Genomic DNA, 23,013 nt, shown 5'->3' with positions numbered 1-23,013 from the left:
ATTCCTTCCTACTTTTCAGTGCTGGTATGGGCGAATAAAACGAATGCGATTGAGAATTTGGTTTAACCCACAGAAGTCATTGGTTCACTTTTCACAAAAGGTTAGTTATGATGATGTTTAAAACGTTTCTGATGGTTGTAACCTAGTCTGGCGAATAAACGCTCAGTGAAACTTCGCAACCTGTTTCCCTTTCTTGTTTCACCTGCCGTGGTAGCATAGTCTTATTGGGTGTCGTGTGACTATGCTGTAGGACGCAGGTTTTACTTCTGGCCACGGCGGCCGTATTCGAATGGGGGTAAACTGCAAAGAACATCCATATGGCGGTAGTGACACGTATAACTCTATCAATTGTATATGATCATGCTTTCACGCATGGACTGTAGAGTGGTATCAGGTTTCCTAGAATGTTGAAAAATTAAGTGTGATGCTTTTTTACGTGCCTCGTTGAATGCATGAGTGCTGTTGGTGCCGTGCGAAACTAAAAATGCGTGGGCTTACCAAGTACGTCAACACCGAAAAAAATTCATTATTTTTGTACACTCTAAGGTAATCGATAAAGCAATACTGCTTGGGAAACAGAGCTCCTTGTATTCGTGACAAATTGGTAGTATGAAACAACACGAGACACACATGGAAGTGTGCGGAGCATCGTGTGACTGCCTGACAATAAAAAAAGGGAGGGTTTTACTCTACACCAATAAAACAAAAGAAAACGTCACTCCTGCATTGCTTACAACAATCTTAGGTAAAAGCAATCGCTCGCGACTGGCCGCGGCCTGCTAGGCTTGGCGTGCGCATGAGCGCGCGCATGCAAGACCCCCGTGATTGAGGAGAAACTTGAACGTTGAAGGAGAAAAGTTGCTCCTTTGATCCTTGCCGCGAGAGGGCGCGACGGGTAAAGCGCCCGAAAGGGAGAAAGTCGCTGCGCCGAAGGAGGAACGGAGCCCGTTTCTCTATTCTCGCTCCCTTTTTTTTTAAAGTGCAGAGATACGTATAAATATACGTGGTATTCACCTCCGAGCAACCCCGTGCTCTCGCAGCTTACGCTTTGGCTATACGCACAGCATTCGGGAAATGCGGAGATGGCACTATTTCCATCAGCCATGACCAGGGTCATTCATGTACACATGTGTGTGGTTCTGCGTGATAAAGAAGTGAGCCGTTTTTTTGCTCCCACCATCCGTTATCATGTTTGACAGTGCCGTATTTGTGTGCAGCCATTGCGGAAAACGGAAGGTTGACGAGCCTGAGAACGCAAAACCGGTTAAATATTATTCCTTGCCGAACGTTATTCGCGGTCAATGTAGCCGTACACTGGAGGTTGCGGCGAAGCGTAGTGGCGAGTATTTCACCTTTCTTCGCCAGACTGATGTGAACAAGACTGTGGGGTGAGTACTTGAGAGTGATTCACCTGCGAATGAAAACTCAGTCTAGTTCAGATTCTGGAAGCTCTGGGTAATTGAGATGCGAATAAAACACGAAAATAAGGAAATCACATTAACACAGTAAATGAAGTAAGTTCCAATGCTCTGGCAGAGACGTCTGCGAAAATCACAACACAGCGAGGTTTTCAACGTTGGACTGTTCATAATAACATATGCGCGGTGCCCTGCGAGCTTATATGAGAGGCACACACTTTAGTTTTTCTCGTTAAAGTGACCTGCCTCAGTGCACTTGCACCAACACACAGGTAGCTTGTAAACTTGTTCTACTGAATAATTTAATGCTCCTGATACTTTTTATTCGATTGGTCAGAATTGTGGGTGATCCAACCGCGTCAAACTTTCAGTCTCATGTGCACTTTACCACAGTCTAATCTGTCCAATGGAATAGTGTTAAGCCAGCCGCTTCAATTAGATTCGTAAAACATCGTATTAGTATCACATTCATGAGTAAACTCTACTTTAGCGCTTACAGATAAAATATAGCTTCCGATTATCTTACATTTGCGCCCACAGCGACGAAGTCACCGTGACTTTTCCGCGAAGGTTAATAGACAAACCCACGTACTAGTCAAGCGTCCAACGATTTCGTGACTTTGAGTCGTTCGTGCGTCACAAAACTTGTCGTATATGCACCAAGCAGTATTTTATGCTTCAGAGTCCATCTTCGAAACAAGTCTGGTGTCGAATTCGGCCTCCTTGCTCGTCAGAATGAGTGGGTAAACGCACACTACAGAGAGCCACTTTGTCTGTGTATCGATGTTTAGCATCGGCGTCCGATTTTTCGACGTACACTCTCAAAGAGCCGACCACGCATCGCGTATGGCTGCAGCGGCTTCACAAATGGTAAATCTCGTACCTTCTAAATACAAATAAAATAAAACAACAACAACGAGCCCACAGTAACTTGTGTGCTTCTGATGGAACCGCCGGACTCAACTGCCTCTATGCCGCCGGTATGGCGGCCTTCAAAATGGTGGCCACGCGTTGCCAGCACAGCTGGCTCACTTTTCGCTGTCGCGCCCTCCAAGCTGACGTCACGTGAATACAGCCTATACAGTGAGTGACGGCGACGCTCACGTCAACGCCGATGGCAAAATCCAGCCGATAGTGTCCATACAATCAATTTCTATCGCAAAAAGGCACAAATTGCGAAGGAGAACGAAAATAAAGAAAGAAAGAAACAAAGAAAGAAAGAAAAAAGAAAGAAAGGAATAAAGGAAGAAAGAAAAAGAGAAAGGAAAAAAGAAAGAAAAGAAAAAGGAGAAATGAAAAGAAACAAGGAAGGCTGCAGCTCCGCCCTTCCTTCAGGCTTTTGGTACCATGGGGCGATGCTTTTTTTAGTGTTCTCACTTACTCTTCGTCAGCTCTTCTTTCGTTCCGAAAGAGTGGGCAGGCATTGTGCACTCATCTATGGCCTGGAGTAAGTATACTTATTGATGAACATATTAAGCTTAATACCAACAACAATATTAATATTATTAATAATAATAATATTCAGGGCACTATCTTTCTTTTGACGGTTTTGACGAGCCTGCACGCCAGAGTGGGTAGCTCTTTTACATATGAAATTGGGCTGGGGGTAGCAGTTTGTGGTCCCTGCAAATACTTCCACGCGAACACGATTGTTGCTTTGGTTTTTATGGTGAAAACAATTAATGTTTCATACTCGTGTGGTCCAGCGACTGTTGTCCGCTCCCTCGGCGTAGTTTTTGTGTGCGTAAAGTAAAAAAGACGGCCTCGAGAGCACCCAGGCGCAGATAGATAGATAGATAGATAGATAGATAGATAGATAGATAGATAGATAGATAGATAGATAGATAGATAGATAGATAGATAGATAGATAGTACTTGCCATCATATCAGGGCTCTGATTCGATGATTGCTTTAATCCCAACTGTTTCGAATAGTCAGACAACACCTTATCATTTCTTCTTTCGTTTCTTTGTCACTTTTAGGGTCTAAAAGAACTTTTACTATGACTTATTTTTCAACTGTAATTTGAGCGGGGAGTTCATACACATCATCATCAATACGACAACGGAGGCTGCTGTTGGGGCAAGTGCGATACATTGTATTCCGATGCCGAATGAGAGTGAGCACCAACGGTATTCCGTGTCGGAAATGCTAGAAAGCCCGCCCCTAACCGTCAAGCTTTGGCCCTTTTGCGTGGGCTATACTGCCGTCTGTGCTGCAGTGCGAAACTACCTTCCGGGAATGTTCAGCCAGACCGAAAGACAAACACCGCTATCAGCTCTCAGATGTGTTTGCCTAAAACAATGGTGCGGAAGTTCGTTTGCGAGATGCGATGTGAAACGTTTTTCGTGTCGCCGATTGACCGCTGATAAGGAGGCATCCTATCATTTGCCGAACTGCCTGCCCTACTGTCGGTCGTTCTCTTTGTTTTCAATACTTTCTCCTACTTCCTCACGTCCACTTGCCCTGTGTTCAATTGGGGGCGTGCTTCCGAGCGAGGGAGAAAAGGGGGGGGGGGGGGGTGCCGGCGGCCGACAAAAGCGCCGCAAATAGGCGCCGCGTCCAACACCGCGCAAATGTGGCGTGAAAGGGGAGAAAAAAAGCCGCAAATGGCACTCGCACATTACGCGTTTCTTACGCGACCGTCGACCAAAGGGGCAACGTCTATACGCTTATACAGAGAAAGAACGAATCGTTTACGGGGCGCCTCGCATGAGTGAATTGATTGTGTCTTCCTGTTCTTTTTACCATACATCACGTGGTCTGTATACGTGCATTGTTATTTCCTCTCTTCTTCTAAAGTACCTATAATTTCGTCACGCCTAGTCCACACGCACGCAAGGGGCTGTCTAACGGCGGCTGCAGACTATTGCGTGTTGTTGGCAAATGCGGCGTTAGAAGCGTTTTTCTCTCCTTTCTGATGTTTCATTTTACCGTTATGCTTCCACGCTGAGTGATCCTCTTTTCCTTTACCTCCTTTCCTTATCCGTCTTCTCAGTCTTCACAACTCAACATAACTCATTCCTCTGTCCGCAGGTGATAAAGATGATGGTTATCGTGGTCGTCACTTTCGCCCTGTGCTGGCTACCCTACCAGACGTACAACCTTCTCGCCGAGATTTACCCCGCCATAAACTCGTGAGTTCAATTCCTTATCTATAGAATTTTCAAGCTGCTGCACTTCCACGTGAGCTGTTCTTTCTTTACCTTACTTCCTCCCATTCTCTCTACCACTGCAATGCAGGGCAGTGAAATGGATATCAATGTTTCAGTTGAACTTCTTCTACTTTCGCATCTCTTTTATCTCGAATGGTATCTCGAATGGACCTAGTTGGTCACGGATTGTAAAAGCAGTGCGTGACACTGCAAAATGGGAACGAAAGAGATACAAACAGACACGCGCGTCAACTCCCAATTGAGCTTTATTCGAAGCAACGCACAAATTTACATTCACAGCACGGCTGTATTGAAAGCGTAATCGCCGAGACATACGTGAAAGAGAAAAAAAAACAAGATAGTAACTACTAAAGCGAATATCGTATTACCTACGAAGGAAACCGAGAGGAAGAGCCGTCCTGACACGTTTTGTTACCTTTCCGTCGGATAAGACTAGCTATAACTTCCTAGATACTTCCTTTTCCGTTTTACCTAGTTTTCTACTTATAAAAGAGCAGCGTTCAAGAAATAAAGAAAGAGTAAACAAAGAAAGAAAAAAGGAAAGAAAAAATTGAAACGCCATACAAAATTACAAGTTATATGCCTGTGGGCATCAAAAAAGAAAAAAAATATCGCTTTATTTCGGAGCATTTGATACCACATATACGGCGTATTCAAGCACAATAATAGAGCAATAATCGTGAAAGATCAAAGCAATAACAAGAATGCTGGTTGAATAATGAGATTGATTGAGTGACAAACTAATCATATTGATGAGTCTGCAGCGTAGCAATTCAAACATCCGCGCCATCATCGCGATCACCAATTAGAGAAATTTAGAAGGCGACACGTGCGGCTGCTGAACTGCTAGCGCTAAAGCGTGGTAGCTGTTGAGAATTTAATTGCTCATAAAACGAGTGAACTAGAAGGGGAAAAAACGAGGTTGGGACATGTATGTACTAATCATTAGTCACTTACCAGAATGACGAAAAAAGAGATGTGCGGTCATCTTGTAAATATACTGATCGTACAATGGCGCAATTGGGAATGAAAGCAGACGTTTGAGCAAGTAGGTGATTAATTATCCTGATATATACCGCATGGAATACTGGGCTTCTCTCTGTTTTTTTTTTCATTTCTTCTTCAAAAACTGTGTTTTCTTTTGCGCAATACACCAAGAGCAACTACAAGAGCTATGTTTACAAACATGTTACGGAAGCTAAAGCATCGAGCAGCAAACCTCGAGTATTTCATCCACTGAGGGGGGTAGAAAGCTTGTGCCACACTTCACGCATGCGTTCAATGGGGGTATACGACATATCGTTTCGCCAAAGAGAATATCTGCATCTCTCTCCTGAAGGAATATACCGACGTATCGAGAATGCAGTTGGTACCTTATGTCTTGATGTCTAAAATTTCTTGCAACTTTACAGCCAGCGTAGCGGGACTTATACCAAGAATCTTGTCCACTCATTTCAATGGCTCGCATTTACAGACGACACAATGCACGCGCCAATGACCGTTTGATTGAACTTTCAAAGAACATTCATGACTACGCGTTCTGTTGGACCCCCCTACCCTTTTCCACGTGATACTGGCCGCGAAATAGGGAGCATAAACTTGTGTATAATAATTAGGCTGTAAGTTAACTATTGATTTCATTTATTAGCATTTTGCTTGACTAGCCAGTTCAGTATCAGTTTCTCGCGCAAGTTATATACGCTCCTTGCATTAATTGGCTAAAAGTGTGCCATCACAGATTTTCTTTAGAAATATTTAGCTCAGGGTAAAAAACAACTGAAAGCGCATCATAAGCGTGGTATGTTGTCATGTAATGACACGCAAATCATGATTATCATGTTTGCACCCGCCATATACCTGGGTAATTTATTCACGCTACGTAAACCCAAATTTCGCATATGTGAAGCTTGCGAAATGGCCGCGAGCGCACTATGAGCGTAGCATGTGGTGTATTTTACATGACACGCATGTCATAGTCATCATGTTTGCACATGTCATTTACCTTGGTCGTCCGTTTCGCCCCGTATTCCCAAATTTGGTATATGTGAAGCTAGCGAAACAGCCGTGAGCACATCATAATTGTGGCATGTAGTCATGTTCTCACATGACACGCATCTCATGATTATCATGTTCGCACCAGTCACATACCTTCGTCATCCATTCACGTTCCGTAATACCAAATTTGGTATATGTGAATTAAGCTAGCGAAACGACCACGAATGCACCATGAGCGTGGCGTGTAGTCATGACTTATATGACATGCATGTCATGACTTCCACGTTAGGGTCTGTCACTTATATTCGCCATGCAGTCGTGTCATACCAGTTTTTCAATATTTCTTGTGAACTAAACCACTGCAAGAGCAGCAAGAATATGAAATGTAAGTCATGACTATCATAACTACATGTCGTGATTTTCATGTTTTGACTAGTTCGCTATGCTCCTCATACACTCATGATATGACATAGCTACTTTGGTATAGATACCTTTATTGCCCCGCCGCGGTGCTCTAGTGGCTAAGGTACTCAGCTGCTGACCAGCAGGTCGCGGGATCAAATCCCGGCTGCGGCGGCTGCATTTCCGATGGAGGCGGAAATGTTGCAGGCTCGTGTGCTCAGATTTGGGTGCACATTAAAGAACCCCAGGTGGCCCAAATTTCCGGAGCCCTCCACTATGGCGTCTCTTATAATCATATGGTGGTTTTGGGACGTTGAACCCCGAAAATCAGTCAATCGATAGATACCTTTATTGAAACAGGTAGAAGAGCTAAAAGTTGTAGGTGGATAGATAGATAGATAGATAGATAGATAGATAGATAGATAGATAGATAGATAGATAGATAGATAGATAGATAGATATGGTCAAACTCTCCGAAGTTCGCTAAGAAATGCTTCGCATTTAAAAAGGCTTGTAGAGCGTCTCCTGCAGACGTAGTAGTTCTGTGAATAGGCTGAAATGTACAAAGAGCGAAGCACACACCTACGTCTTTTCGGGATTGAGGCTGCTACAAAAAGTGGCGAAATGTAACAAAGAATCGCCGCAGCCAAACTCTGAAGGCTCTTGATGCGCAGCTAGTGTGGAGTTTAACATCCCAATTGATTGATTTGTGGGGTTTAACATCCCAAAACAACCATATAAATATAAGAGGCGCCGTAGTGGAGAGCTCCGGAAATCTCGACCACCTGAGGTTTTTTTTTACGTGCCTCTAAATATGAGTGCTTGGGCATACAGCATTTTCGCCTCCATCGAAAACGCAGCCGACGCAGCCGCGATTCGATCCCGAGACCTGCGGGTCAGCAGCCGAGTACTGTAGCCACTACCGCAGGGGGCCTCTCACGGCTGTTCTATAACCCCCCCCCCTACATCCCGAACATACGATCCCGATCAACAGATGAGTTAAATGTGATTGTCACGCTATGGTATGTGCGTATAACACAACAAAATTTTGTTGAAAAATGATAAACTTCGACTTTGTTCTAAAGAAAAAAAATGTGATTTCATTGTTCTCTCCGACCAACAATACATACCCGTTGCGATATTATTTCACTCAATCCCTGGTACCTCGAATGCTCTCCATTACCTTGCCGAATATTTGATCTTAAAGGTCATGTTATGGCTTTCTCCCCGCTTCCAGGTCCGTTGAGTTCATTCTGTTAGCTTTTGTTCTGTATCATGGTATGTTAAAGGCCTTGTGTCAGTTAGCATAATAAAAGTGTCAATAGTAAAATGAATAAACAAACTCAAACACTGGTGTTAAGGAGGTCACTTAGTTGTTTTCTTGTACAGTACTCCCTGTTTCAGACAAGACATTGATTTTTTTTTTCAGAATAACCATTGGCGTGGGCAATAGATCAAAATAATTGCGTCATGTCGCGACGATTCTGGTTTCTAAAGGCAATGCTGAACTTATATCTATGAAGATGCTCGAGACGAAATTACGCCGATATGACCCAAAATGAAGATGGTCGAAACAAAAGCATGGAATGACGATAGGTATAGCGCGGGAACAGAACGACGAAAAAGAGACAAGAAGGACACGAAGGACACGAGCGTGTCCTTCTTGTCTCTTTGTTGTGGTTCTGGTCTCGCGCTGTAACTATCGTCATGTCATACCAACTAGCCCAAGCTGTCTCACTTGAAAGTATGGGCTTAACTTCACCCTAAACATTCTCGTTTAATCTGTGAGTTATGCACGTAAGGGTAATCAAGATATTCGACTCACTTTTGCTAGTTATTTATTTTTATTCGTTTATTTATTTAATTCACAAGACGGAACACAACAAACACTACAAAACATGAATCAATGTGCTACTTGAATGAAGCCGGCCTCAACTAATCGTTGAAGTATATCGCGCTCATTAATGCCTAGCTCACTGGTTACCAATAGTAAGTCTGATGCCGAGTTTTTTGACGTCACAAACGGCTGCTTTGCCGGTGCGGTGGCTCGTTTGCCGCTGTGGGGTTCGGCTGCTGACCTTACCGGCACCCGTACCTTGTTGATTTGTTGTTGTTGGAGTTTACCGTCCCTAAACCACCATATGATTATGAGAGACGCTATAGTGAAAGCCTCCAGCAATTTCGACCACCAAGGCTTTTTTAACGTGCAGCTAAATCTAAGCGCACTGACCTCAAACATTTTCGACGCCATCAGAAATGCGGACACTGAAGCGTGGGATTCCATCCCGCCATCCGCGGGTCGGACACCGCACCAAGCTGCAGCGGACCAAGCTGCAGCGGTCGTATTTCGGTGAAGGCGAAATGTCCGGTGTTACTGCGCAATTTCAGTGTACGTTAATAGATTGTAGAAACTATGTGTAGCCTGACACTGCGGCGTCTCTCATTACGCGAGTTGATCTGGGGCGTTAAGCCCCATCAAACAAACAAAGAAACCAAATTTAAACCATCTCCCGCTAAAGAGAACTATGTGCAGATGCGAAGCAGCGGGTGCTAACACTTACAGTGGCGTCGACGCTGGTACTCAAAGAGCGAAAGCCGAATAAAGACGCCCTTGACTAGATTCCGAACGCGCCATCTAGTGCCTACATATACGGGGTTGCCAGTGAACGGTTGTGCAGCGCGAGCAGCCAGTTTTTACCAGCCGACGCTGCGTGCGTCGACCTTGCGAGGCGAGAAGGGGGAGCGACAGTTTTGTGGGTGTCTTCCTGGGCCAGCACGAGACGCGAGCATGCAAAGTAAGGGTGTACAGAGGGACAGCGTTACACAGGCTAGTCAAAGAGCTGCTTCGCATCTGACACGAACAAACGAAGAATAATTCACCTGTTAACAGTTTTCGTGTCTTGTTACACGTGACCCACTGGGTTCAAAAAAAACATTTTGAAAGCTACCAGTTCGCGCTCACTCACACATGTCGTATGTAGACATTGGAACATAAGTTAGAAAGAAAGAAAGAAAGAAAGAAAGAAAGAGAACAAACAAAGAAAGAGAAGAAAGAGAGAAAGAAACAAACAATCAAAGAAACAAGAAAAAATAAGAAAAGAAAGAAAGAAAGAAGGAAGGAAAGAGAAAAAGAAGGAAAGAAAGAAGAGAGACTGACTGACTGACATGATACAACGTGATTCTCGGCTATGATGTGGGATTCCCATGGGCATCCACAGATCTTCCAGAATCTTGAATATTATAACATCCCTGCGGCGTAAGAAGCCAGAGGGTCGATTGTAAGGCGCATGTCAGCGACCAAAAAGAATACAGCACCTTTCTGAGTTCGAATAACAACTGAACCTCAGCGTCTCGATTGCTGCAACCTTAAAGGAGCAATAAGGACAACAAAGACCTTCAAAACAGAGGTCTTACAGTGAAGCCGTAAACTCGCAGCTTTAATGAAATCTGGTTTTAAGAGCTATTTATGAAGCTACGCATCAGTAGGCTGATGTATAGTGGCGTGAGGGGTCGTATCACTCGTACCGTGAAAAACGTCGACGTTTAGTGAGATAAGAAACATACAGTGCAGCTAAGTTACAAATCAGACACGCTTCCCTCGAAAGAAGCGCTTTTGATGTGAACTTCTTGTTTGTTCGTTTTCCGATTTCCTGAAGTATATATATATATATATATATATATATATATATATATATATATATATATATATATATATATATATATATATATATAAATATAAAGTGTATACCAAAGGCACGTTTTCCGGTGCGTGACACTATGTTATTCCGATCTAACAGACGAAAGTGCCAAGAAAAGTATAGGGGAAGTTATTAGACAAAATACTAGACAAAATTGTAATGTAAATCTCAAAAAAGAAAAGTGGGTGAAAAGATAACTTGCCGTGGGCAGGAACTGAACCTGTGACCTTCGAATAACGCGTTCGACGCTCTACCACTGAGCTACCACAGCGGCTATCCCACCACCCACTTTATTGGGTATATATGTGATTTTAAACGTGGAGGTGTCAGTCAGCACCATCAGTAGCCATAGCGGTGAGTGTGACACCTGAGCCTGCTTGGCGTCACGTAGCACGTGAACTTATTACAAGCTGGCAGCTGACCAATAGTAGCTCGTTAATGAATAAGGAAAGAATTGTATACTTTCTGGCTCATTTTTCCGTGTTTTGACACAATATCATGCAGATCTGAGACATTAATGCCAAACCACTATATATATATAGTGCCGTTCAAGATACTGTGGACATCGGGAACGCGTGTGAAACAGCACCGAAACGCCTTCTCACGGCTGCCCGCAAAACTCCAGAGCGTGCACTGCGCACACGCGCCCTTTTTTTATTTGCCAGCCCGCTCGTTCCTTCCCTTCAACAGCGCGTGCACAGAAATGCTAGAAGAAGCTCAAGCCCTCATTATGAGGAACACTATAATCGAGGCTCCGTAAATTTCGACAATCCGGTGTATTTTAACATGCACTGACACACACTGGCGTCTGCCATTTCGCCTCCATAAAACTGCAGTCGCCGCGGCCAGGATCCAACTCACGACCTACTGGAGACAACCGAGTACTGTAACCAATGTTAGCCGTTGTGGACAATCACGCGTTTTAAAAGAGTTGTTTAACGATTTTGTGTACTTCGTACTCTACTATGGGAGTGCAATTAGCCATCCTTGGTAAGGTCACATAAATGTGTGTTTAGAAGAGGTGGTTATCGATTTAGAGTACTCGGTACTCTACTACGGGAGAGCTGAAAGCCGTCTTTTGGAAAATGTGTACGTTTAGAAAAAGTGGGTAACGATTTAGAGTACTACGTACTCTACTATGGGAGAGCTTAAAGCCGTCCCGTAGGCCTGTATATCAAGGCCTAAATTATGCACATAAGAGCATTGTTCATCGCCTGTCACATGATCGAGCCATGAAACAAGTTCAAGCTGTTTCTCAACGACCAGCCGTCTTGGTCTGGAGGCGGCGTTCTTACTTGGGAACTTTGTCGACCAAAATGCAAACATTACGCATACCTGAGGCAAAAAATTAATATTTCGTGATCTGGTGGTGTGTTCTTTTTACAGAAAATATGCAGATACGTAATTATAAAGATTGTAGTGTGCCTCACGCTGCGCTGAAAATGCACGCCAAGTGTGACAAAGCGGGCGTTTTTTTACGCTGCACTGGTTAGGCCAGAGAAGTTGTGGCGTTGCCTGGAGGAGGTGTGGGAGAGATCATGCAAGGCAAGCACGATGCCCACCGTGTCACGCCTACATAACTCGCTTAGTACGCAGGTTTGTTGTTTGTATTCGCTTTACGATTAGTCTCAAGCTACAGACGAATGACGAAAAAGCGTCTATGTTGTTACTGGTAAAACATTAACGAAAACTTTTTCTTTGCTTCTGTCAACGGTGCCCGCGCTCTGTCGTATGAAAATTCAAATCAGGTTTAAGTCACGCTGCAACGCATACGTCTTATTCTCGTCCTCAGCAGCAGACGGGAGTGCGTAGCATAGTTATGGCGTGCGCATAGCAGCGCCGGACCGGGAAGATACCAGCGTAGCCAGCAGAACGAAAGGAACGTTTATTTACAAGTGTAGAACGTATTTATAGGCAGCTTAGTTGTAGACAGATAACGATGAACACGTGGTAGTAGGAATAATTTGATGTGATGCAGGCGGCCAGCTGAAGCGTCAATGTGTGCGCGTGCCCCCACACAAACACACGTGAATACACAACAGAGTGGAAAACAAGCACACGTTTCTGCTTGGATACAGCAATAATATTGTCGCATAATAATGTGATTTGGTCCCACGTGACACCATATTTGCCTCATTAGGTGAAGTTATTCACAGGTGATTTTATTTCGCCTACACTTATATTATATGCATCGGACGCATCGGCGGTTCTACTGATGATCCTTTATAGACACTTTTTCAGTTCCGTAACTGTGCACGACTGCATCGCCGAAGGCGGCCGCTGGTTTTACCCGGGTGGTGAGAGGGTGCAAAGTCGCGAGTTGTGCTCTTGAAGGGGCACGTGTTACTGGTGTTGCTGCTTTCCGCAGTTGCTTGACCGCGTGCACGGCTGCCAAAGCGCTGTTAAAGACGACAGCCTTTCTCGGGGTACTCCGACACAAAAATATTGAACTGTCTGTCTGTCTGCCTGCCTGCCAGCCTGCCTGTCTGTCTGTCTGTCCGTCCATCCGTCCGTCCGTCCGTCCGTCCGTCTCTCTGTCTGTCCGTCCGTCCGTCTGTCTGTCTGTCTGTCTGTCTGTCTGTCTGTCTGTCTGTCTGTCTGTCTGTCTGTCTGTCTGTCTGGTTGTCTGTCTGTCTGTCTGTCTGTCTGTCTGTCTGTCTGTCTGTCCGCCGATACGATACTCCAATCGCCCAAAATCTAACCACATCCACAGCGCCCAACAATATTGCTCAAGTTTCTGCGTTCATCCTTGTGCGATTGTCAAAAAGCAATTATTGTGCATATCTGAGCCGCAATAACAAGACGTGAATACTCTGTATATGATCTTTGTACTAGAGAAGGTATACATAAGCGAATCTAACGACCATAGCATTTAAAGGTACACATAAGCGAATCTAACGACCATAGCATTTATCACTCAGCGCTGACAATGCATCGCTATGCGCGAAAAGGCAGTTGTTTCCCACACTTTGCTAAAAGGACATGGTTGTGGCACTTGCCCGTCTCTTTGCGTTCTACACATTAAGGAGTTTTAGAATACCATTTGCAAGCGCTGCAGTCGTTGCGGGCGTAGCGGGCGCCATATGAGCTTTAGAATAGCGTTTGCCCTGCTGCGATCCGCAACGCACGATCGCAGCGATACCGTAGCCTCGAAACCAGCGCTTGCGTGCAACATGCAGGCCACCATCACCACCCGTAGCCTCGAAACCAGCGCTTGCGGGCCACATGCGGGCCGCTATTACCGCACGCAATTTCGGATTTTTTGCGTGCGGTACGCGAACTCGAACGCCGACTCGCGTTACAACGCATGCGCAGCGGCAGCGACCATACCGCAAGGGCTCGCGGTGCGCTAATCTAAAGCTCCCTATTATCGCGTCTGAGCCAGGTGCGCACGCATTCCAGGATCGTTGCCCCGCCCGCGGTGGTCTAGTGGCTAAGGTACTCGGCTGCTGACCCGCAGGTCGTGGGATCGAATCCCGCCTGCGGCGGCTGCATTTCTGATGGAGGCGGAAACGTTGTAGGCCCATGTGCTCAGGGTTAGGTGCACGTTAAAGAACCCCAGGTAGACGAAATTTTCGGAGCCCTCCACTACGGCGCCTCTCATAATCATATGGTGGTTTTGGGACGTTAAACCTCACATATCAATCAACGCCTTCCATTATTTTTTTAAGACAACCACCAGATAGCGCTCTTGTCTCACATGCCTCGATGCACTCGTTCACCTTCGCTGCACTGATCAAGGCACAATACAAACCCAGTGCCTCCAGAATACAATTCACTGATTTTCTCGCAAAGAACATCAAATAAACGTTTTGTTCACTCTCTCCAGACACAAGAATAGTGTCTTTCGACGACATTTGCAGTGAAACATGCGGATACAGGGCCATTCTTTTTCTGTGTGTGTTGTCACTGTGCGCGCACGTGGTTATCCTCGAAGGCTTCGATCATGTCTAAAGTGTGACAACCGAGCCTTACCGGCCACCGGACGTCTCGTAGCGTCCAAGCTTCATAATGTAAACTTGCTTTAAACCCTCCTGCACCAGTGGGCAGAAAAGCAATCCACAAAAGCCACATTTTTTTTTTTTGCACCACCGTCCATTCCGCAGCTGCTTGAAATGTGGGTGAGAGCTACTCCCCACAACGGTTAACTTCTGAGGAACACAGCCAAAGTGTGTGACGTGCATTTTATGCAACATGACATTGTGAAGACTTACCAGCATGTCATTGACAGCCAGGTTGTTGAAATAGACCGTGGCTTTTGGGATTACAACATCACGCCATGCTTTGTCAAGTTCCGAATGTTCCAAGCTATTTGTAAAAAAAATGATCAAGAGGCTCACCTAAGAATAGGGCCTGCTCACCCAACGAAGTCATACTTGTTGCCACGTCATCAGTGGAGTACCAGCAAGAGCAGTAGTGTTGACAGGCGGGCTAGTTGGTACGTTATTTCCTAAATATCTCATATTACAAGCAAACCAAATATATTATTATAAGTTATTATTGTATATCCAAAATAATAAACTATACCCCATGTACGATTCTTCTCGATGTGCTGAGTACTATCTCCGTACACATAGTATAAGAACACCGAAAACTAGAACAACCTATGGTCAACAACATATTGATTATCAAATACCAAGTCTCCTCAACAAACTGGGTGACGTACTTGACCTAAATAAGAAAACTTCCAAAAATAAGTTCAAGGAATTTCTCCTTTCTAATTGTATTGAATACACTTAATACAGAAATTTGGATTATTTATTACTTTCTGTGTCCCAATTGCTTAGAGTACACTATTTGTGTCCTTTTGTTGTTGTTTTTTTTTTTGCTTATTGTTTGTTCAAGGTGCTTAGGAATGTATGTGTCTCTAGATGCTTTCCTTGCCTCACTTATTGTATATATTGCGATGTTTTTTTTTAGGTATTTCATTACTATTTACTGTCCTGTTCTTTCTTTATATTTGTGATAGTGACATGTGTGATCAGAATTTGCAAATTGTATCTGTATATAATGATGTTCTCTGATTGCGGCTAAGTTGTGTATGACATGTTATTTATAGTTTTTATTTTATTTTATTCTGCCAGACTGTATTTCGGAGCAAAAGCCTCCGTCAGGCTATGTAGCCTTTTGCTTTTGCTTCGTTTTTTCTGTTGCACGTACAGAAAAATAAATCTAAATTAAAAAAAAAATACATAATGGAATAATTGGGAGCGCAAACCAACAGGACACAAGAGGAGAGACAAACAAGCGCAGTGTCTCTTGTTTGTTGAGACAAATACTGCGCTTGTTTGTCTCTCCTCTTGTGTCCCGTTGGTTTGCGTTTCCAATTATTCCATTATGTATCAGCAAGAGGTTCCTGATCCCGTGCACAGCATTTATTTCACACAGAGTGTCCAAAACTGCTCATGTTTAAAGCTTCCGGAAAACCGGAGATTGGCATACCTTGACGAGGGCACGGGTAAAACTCGACAGGTTGTCTTTCACAACGCCGGAGTGAAGGACGATGTTTACGCGATCCTGAAGAGCGTCGCGATTGACGAGACTCTCACGCATGTCCTTCATACAAATGTAATTTTTCGTGCAGTTTTTTTTTCTGGGCAAGATGTGGAAGCAATTATACCAATTGTGCACACAAAACAAATATGCCGTGATTGCCCTCTTATCGGTGTCACCAACTCCAGCACAGTGACAAAAAAGTTGGAGGTGGACTTCTTCACATCCATTGCGCTGTTCTAACTGACGCTGATAAACAACTGTATTCAGTATGTGCCAACATCACAAAACGTTTAAAGCGAAAGGCAACGTCCACACGATCAGAACGGTGCCGGTCGCAGCAAGTGCGCTGAGTAAGCGGCTATTTTGTGCCACTCTCGCACGAGAGCGAAAGGAAGCAGACGTAAAGCACCTGAGTGAGAAGCTGAAGAACACATTGATGACGACTCTGGATGATATTATGAAACATTTTCTTGAAGTACCAAAGATACATATTCGAGCAGTGAACAGCAGGCAACAAAATCACCTCGTGGCCACAGGTACAGAGCAGCCTGGCTTATGGTCTGTTTTCTTTTGCGGTAACAAGTCCGAAAAGCTACAATGCCCTTTCAACTATTAGAGCTATTCCTTTTCCGAGTACTGACCATCTCGTACAGCTGATGAAAGGTCTTCCGTGCGAGTAAGGTTTGAACAAGTTCACTCTCGAAAGCATCCAGCTACAAATGACAATCAAGCCAGGAAACCAAACATATAGGTTTATCATTACTGATGAGGTGAAGTTGCGAGAAACAACTGAATTTCACAGAACTACTTCTACGTCTGATTGATACATCGCCTATGGTGAAGTTGCCAGAGTAGATGGTTGGAAACTAGTCGTCTAGGCCTTGGTCATAATGTCCAATCCCATGTTCCACTTGTGGGTCGAGCCAATTGCAAGCTATGCCGCAAAGGGAGCAGCACCAGGCTGCGTGCTGGTAAAAATGGTCTAAATCTTGCGCTGCAGCTTCATGAACAGAGTGCCCGTGTTCTGGCTGTGATCAGCGATGGAGCTGGTTATAATAAATTGATGTGGACGCACCTTAGAAATAATGGAAAGCTTGGCAGCACCCTGTTCAAGATGCAGCACCCGTGTTTTCCCAGTGGTGCACATCTCCATTTCATATGTGACGTGCCCAATGTTATCAGGTGCGTCCGATATCTCCTGACGAAGCACAAGTACGGACAGGTACGTTACAACGAAGAGTTATTGCCAACTGTACAGCAATATTTTGCCTTGTGTGTGTTTCATCAATTTATGCATCTATGTTTATTGTTGCAGATTGGGAACTCTAAATTGAACTACAACCACTACAAGCAGCTTTGTGATGCCGAAAATAAAGGAAAGATAAAGGAGGTACCAAAACTGACCAAGTGTCACATCAAGCTTTAAAAGCTTCAGGCCATGAATATTCGCCTGGGAGCTCAAGTAAGACATTCAATATGACCGTGCTTGCCACCTGTGTCTTAAGTTGTTGTTATGTGCTAAATGCTCCTGCTACATGCACTAAATCTGGCTCAATGTAAACATTCATTCATTGGCAAACAACATAAATTCGTCTGGCTTGCAACTTGATTAGGTGTACTTGCAATCGAACTAAAATATGGATATTTCTTTCAGCTCGTCAGCTGCTGTGTGGTGTTTGGTTTGGGAATCTACCAACAGCTAAATGTGACCGGCTTCGATGACACTGCAGGAGCTGAAAAAGTTACATCACTCTTAAGTGACCCTTCTAGCATTCGGAATATGAAGATCCTTCAGGCTGGCTTAAGATAAGGTTCCCCCAAATTAAAGTGAGTGAGTTGAGTATTAACGAACTTCTCAGCGTAAACCTCTGAATATTCTGTGCCGTATTTACGTATGTGCAAATAAAGTTTTGCTAATAATTTCGAGCCCCATTGATGTGTGTTTGCTTTTACGGTGTAATATCTGATCGTTGTCGCCATGTTTGAATAAATTGAGAAAAAATGCAAGTTGTTTGGCGTCTCTAAATAGCCTAAATGTGTATAATGTCATTTAGTGCAGTAAAAGGTTCACGAAAAAGCCACTTTCGCGATATAGCACATATTAGGCATGGGACTATTTTCTTAACAGGCATCATTCTTCAGGCTAAAGAATACTACAATGAAATGTGTACGTCTGTTTTCATTTATTTCGTGAGGCGTTTCACCCCCCCCCCCCCCAAAAAAAAAGACAAATGACAATTTCGTTCATCTCACAAAATTTAGTAGTTGCTGAGTTGTCACGTTACGTAACCTTTAGTGCTATAAGTTTAGGTTCGTGTATTTTTAGCACGCTTAATTGTACACTACTATTTTGGTCTTGATGCAATGAACACCGCAAGGCGCAGGGTGAAGCGAGCAGTTTGTCACTTCGGAAAACGGAAGCCTGCGAAGTACGTGCAGGATTTTTTTTTCAAGTTCGTGAGTCATACAACATGCACGAATTAAAGCTCTTGGCCTCTGTTAAATAGCGATAGTAAAGTCCAAGTACCCTGTTCGCATGATTCCCACTTAGGTTGCACGCAAAGGCACTAGCGACACCCTTCCCGCTAGCTGACGATTGACTCTCGCTCTCCTAGCGCAAGGCGCGACTGCAGCGCTGTAGTGGGGGGGCGGGGGGGCGACCAGCTGCCTTCTCCCTAGGCGTGGCGCGATGAGTCATGTGACTGAAAAAGTATCTACGGACGTTGTCTACTGACATAGTTCTTGCCGGTGAGCCAAGGACCGTGCACGCGTGCTGTATCTATCTCGCAAAATATCTCCATTGCGCTCGCCCTATAAAACACCTCCGCAGCTGTTACGCGAATTTTTATCGCGTGTACTTTCTCAGTCACCATGTTCTTTAGCAGCTTGACATCATCACCATAGTCTCAAAGCCTCGTTTCACCAAAATTATTGAGGTTAAGTGTGGAAACTCTTATTGCTGTCAGATTGTGTCATCGTGCAGCATGTAGCTGCTGTACCCTCGTAAGTACTGCTTTGGAAAGCCATCTTGTAATTCGGTTTCCGTTTAGTTTATGGCCCTGGAGCATCAATCTATAGGTAGACATGACGTTAGAAAGCAGTCATCAATGCAGTGAAGCGAATAATGCTTAATTATCACGTGGGCCACGTTGCCAGCTAAGTACGCCATCGAAAAAAAATCACAGCATACCCACGCAGTGAATGATGTTGAGGAAGGCGAAGCATCCGTACATCCATCCACGCTTTTGTGCATCCGTCCATCTGTGCCTCCGTCTGTCTGTGCGTCCATCCGTGTGCTGGTCCGTGCGTTCATCCATGCGTCCGTTCGTGCGCTGTCCGTACGTCCACCCGTCCGTCCATTCATCCATTCGCCCATCTTCTGTCTGTCTGTCTGTCTGTCTGTCTGTCTGTCTGTCTGTCTGTCTGTCTGTCTGTCTGTCTATGCGTCCATCTATCGGTCCGTCCGTCCGTGCGTTCATCTGTCTGTGCATGCGTTGATGCGTCCGATCGCGTTCGAGATTTCAGACGGCGCGCGGGTAACATCGACGAGACGCGAGCCAAAGAAGCCGAGCGCAAGTGTCTTCAACGCGCCCACTGCTCTGCTTCGTCCATGCGCACCAACGATCCGCCACCTACGGCGACTATCCAGGAGCCTGAGGGAAGCCCTCCTTCCTCGCGCACCTAAACACAACCCGCGCAGCAGCCAATCGGAAAGTAGTGGTACAGCGCCATCTAGAATATCTTCACTCAACTGCAGTTTGTAAGTACTACCTATATTAGACAGCGCCGTCCATTATACTGCTCAAGAGATACTGTCTTTCCATTTTCTCTTGTCTCTTTTCTCGGTTTCTCATCTCTTCTTCTCTCGGTTACGCCACAAGCAGGCACGCAAGACAAGGTTGGTCTAAGAGGTGCTTCGCCCCTGAAAGTTCATTTCAACCATGGCGTTCGTTTTTACAGCATTGATATCTGGGGTGCTTGAACGAGTTAAATTAACATTATTTCTTGTAGCGCCACAGTAGATCGGTCAGTCCAGCATTTCAAGGGAATCAGCGGTTACGACTACATTATTCCCGCCGACTATTGAGAAAAATGTGAGCATAGAATCCGAATAATTGGAGATCACAGCATTTCAGAAAACTTTGCGTGTGCGGTCGCAATATTTTGTGCAACTTTCCGAATATGTTAAGAGATTGTTAATGACAGACAAGTTAACTCACGTGAAGTTTCATGTTCGAGAAAGCGCCGTTCCGGCAGATCACGTTGATGTTTATTTACTTTTTGGCAGAGTACGTCGTAACGTTCATTGTAAACCAGCACGCAGTTAATGAATCGAAAATGTCCAAATTTCAGTTTAATATTTCGGCACATATGTTCTAACCCTGCAGTTTTTTTACTATTTGTATTAAAATTAAAACCACTTACTGTATGTTATTAGTAACGACTTGTTGAGCACACAGTGAGAACAACAAACGTCTTGCTGTATTGCATCACAATTGTTACAGTGAATCTCCTGTTCGGACGGCAGTTTGCCTAACCTAAGACATATCATCAAGGCTTTGTAAAGCCTAAATAACTTTCACTAGTTATGGAACCTTCTCACGGCTACCTTGAAAGGTTTTCATCGCAAACTGGAGGAGTAATCACCTTTGTATGACTGACGAGCGGGCGCACAACGGGCGCAGAAAAAGTGAAAAGCGATGGCGAATCAGGCGAGTACTTGCCATGGCGTCACATTGCTGTGACAGCAGCGACGCCAGTATTCGTGCTCGTAGCTAATGCACGAATAGGCGCTCTGCCTTCGACACGGTGCTACCACCTGCCAGTGGCCCTGGGTTCTGCACAAGCAGAACCCAGGGCCACTGGGTTCCCGACGACACTGCCAGATGGCGTCCATATCTTACGCAGCGCCATATCTCACGTGGATGAGATGAGAACTTATGAAGTATGGCCCGCAAAAGACTATCGTCTTAGGATGACATTTGCACCAAAGCACGCACATACGCGTCCATGTCTTCTCAGGACTTATAGTTATCCAGAAAATTTCTGCGCGGAAAGCCGTATAAACTGCCACACCTATCCACTCATATATCTTTTGGTTTACTATTTTTTACAAGGAGTGGTATGATGGCATCACTTCTACACCGGGGCGTGATAAGCGGTGCCTTCAAGGAAGACGAACAAAAAATATAGGCGACACATATTTGTTTTGGTGTTCCTCGTTTTAGACACCCACGCATTTGTTCGCAGAAAACCTCAAACATATTTGTTTTGTACGTGTTTCCACTTTCTTAGATTATTTCGTCAGTCTTGAGCGGCTATTCCAGCTTCATATCTGGAAAGCAACACTGTGTAGCGACACTTCATGCGCAGTATATGCTTCAGCATCAAGAAGCATTGTAGTCTCTTTAAATGCGAATCAAATCTCAGCGAACGTCCGTGACTTTGACCATATCTATCTATCTATCTATCTATCTATCTATCTATCTATCTATCTATCTATCTATCTATCTATCTAGCCGCCTACAACTTTTATCTCTCCTGGTCATTTCTATAATGGGAAGAGGAGGAATAAACTTGATTATGAGAAACCAGCAGGTTTAGGTGGGCTGGTCTTGGCCTCCCATGAGGGGACATGAAGGGCTTGCCTCGACTCCGTCTCATGGGCGTGCTGATCTTTACCAAAATTGGTATGGCATAACGTGACAGTATGACGATCATACGTAACTAATCATAACACGAACATCATGATATGTATGTTATGGAAGTCATGATTTATATGCCATGGTCTTGCTGCTCTTGCGGTGGTTTCATTCACATGACCTATTGCAAAAGTAATATGGTATGACATGACTGCACGTCGAGTCACAGGTTCTAACGTGGAAACCATGGCATGCATGCACGTCATGTATTGAAAGTGCATTGATGGTTGTTTCGCTAGCTTCACATATACCAAATTCGGTATTACGTGGCGTGAATGAATGAAGAAGGTATATGACTGGTGCAAACGTGACATGCATTACACGCGTGCCATGTAAGAACATCACTGTATGCCACGCTCATGATGCGCTCGCGGCCGTTTCGCTAGCTTCAGACATACCAACTTTAGTATTACGTCACATGAATGGATGACGACGGTAAATGACATGCTCAAACATAATAATTATGATATGCGTGTCGTGTACAACATGACTACATTCTACTCTGATAGCGCTCTCGCGACTGTTTCGCTAGCCTCACATATAGAGAATTTCGTATTACGTGACGTGAGTGAACGACGAACCCAAATGCCTAGCGCAAATATGATGATCCTACCATGTCAGTCATGTATGACATAATAAACGCCCGCATCGTTACGTTGTGCTGATTTTAAAGTGCCATATCAACCTTCCTCATTTGTGCTTCGCATATCGTCGATTTCCACGCTACATGGAATCTGCCACTTTTTACTTGTCGTAACGTGAATTTTATTCTTTGAAGTTTTTAGAACCTCTTCTTTGCGAACCAAATACACTTCGCCAGTTTCTATTTTTCTGTTAGCAGCCTACTTCTGGGTGCTTTCATGGTTGTGTTCCTGACTTGGCAAGTTGGAAGGTATATTGTTAATTGTCACAAAATGGTATTAGTGGGTGATGAACGTTACTGACAGGTGTCAGTAATGTTCGTCATGCTACTTACGATTATATCGGCTTTTCACATGTCACAATAATTAGTAGCTGAAAACGATAGCAATCGTTACTAATATTTCTTAAGTATCGGCTCCAAAAAGAGGCATATTAACATAGTAATACTACCCTGTCAGACGCAATAACACCTGTATACTCACAG

At 44.4% G+C, this 23,013-nt stretch overlaps 1 protein-coding gene across 1 annotated transcript in view; it reads left to right on the top strand.

The window, feature by feature from the left end:
- Window positions 1–23,013, top strand: part of LOC119162388 (tachykinin-like peptides receptor 99D) — a 116,883-nt gene that overhangs the window by 68,837 nt on the left and 25,033 nt on the right. The window contains exon 2 of the mRNA XM_037414786.2: window positions 4,455–4,555. Coding sequence (XP_037270683.1) covers window positions 4,455–4,555 — 101 coding nt within the window. The remainder of the gene's footprint in view (window positions 1–4,454; window positions 4,556–23,013) is intronic.

Source organism: Rhipicephalus microplus, chromosome X (genome assembly GCF_043290135.1).
Source record: "Rhipicephalus microplus isolate Deutch F79 chromosome X, USDA_Rmic, whole genome shotgun sequence".
NCBI classification, from domain to species: Eukaryota; Metazoa; Arthropoda; class Arachnida; order Ixodida; family Ixodidae; genus Rhipicephalus; species Rhipicephalus microplus.
The sequence above is the reverse complement of the archived record's forward strand: the minus strand, read 5'-3'. Positions and strand labels throughout refer to the sequence as shown.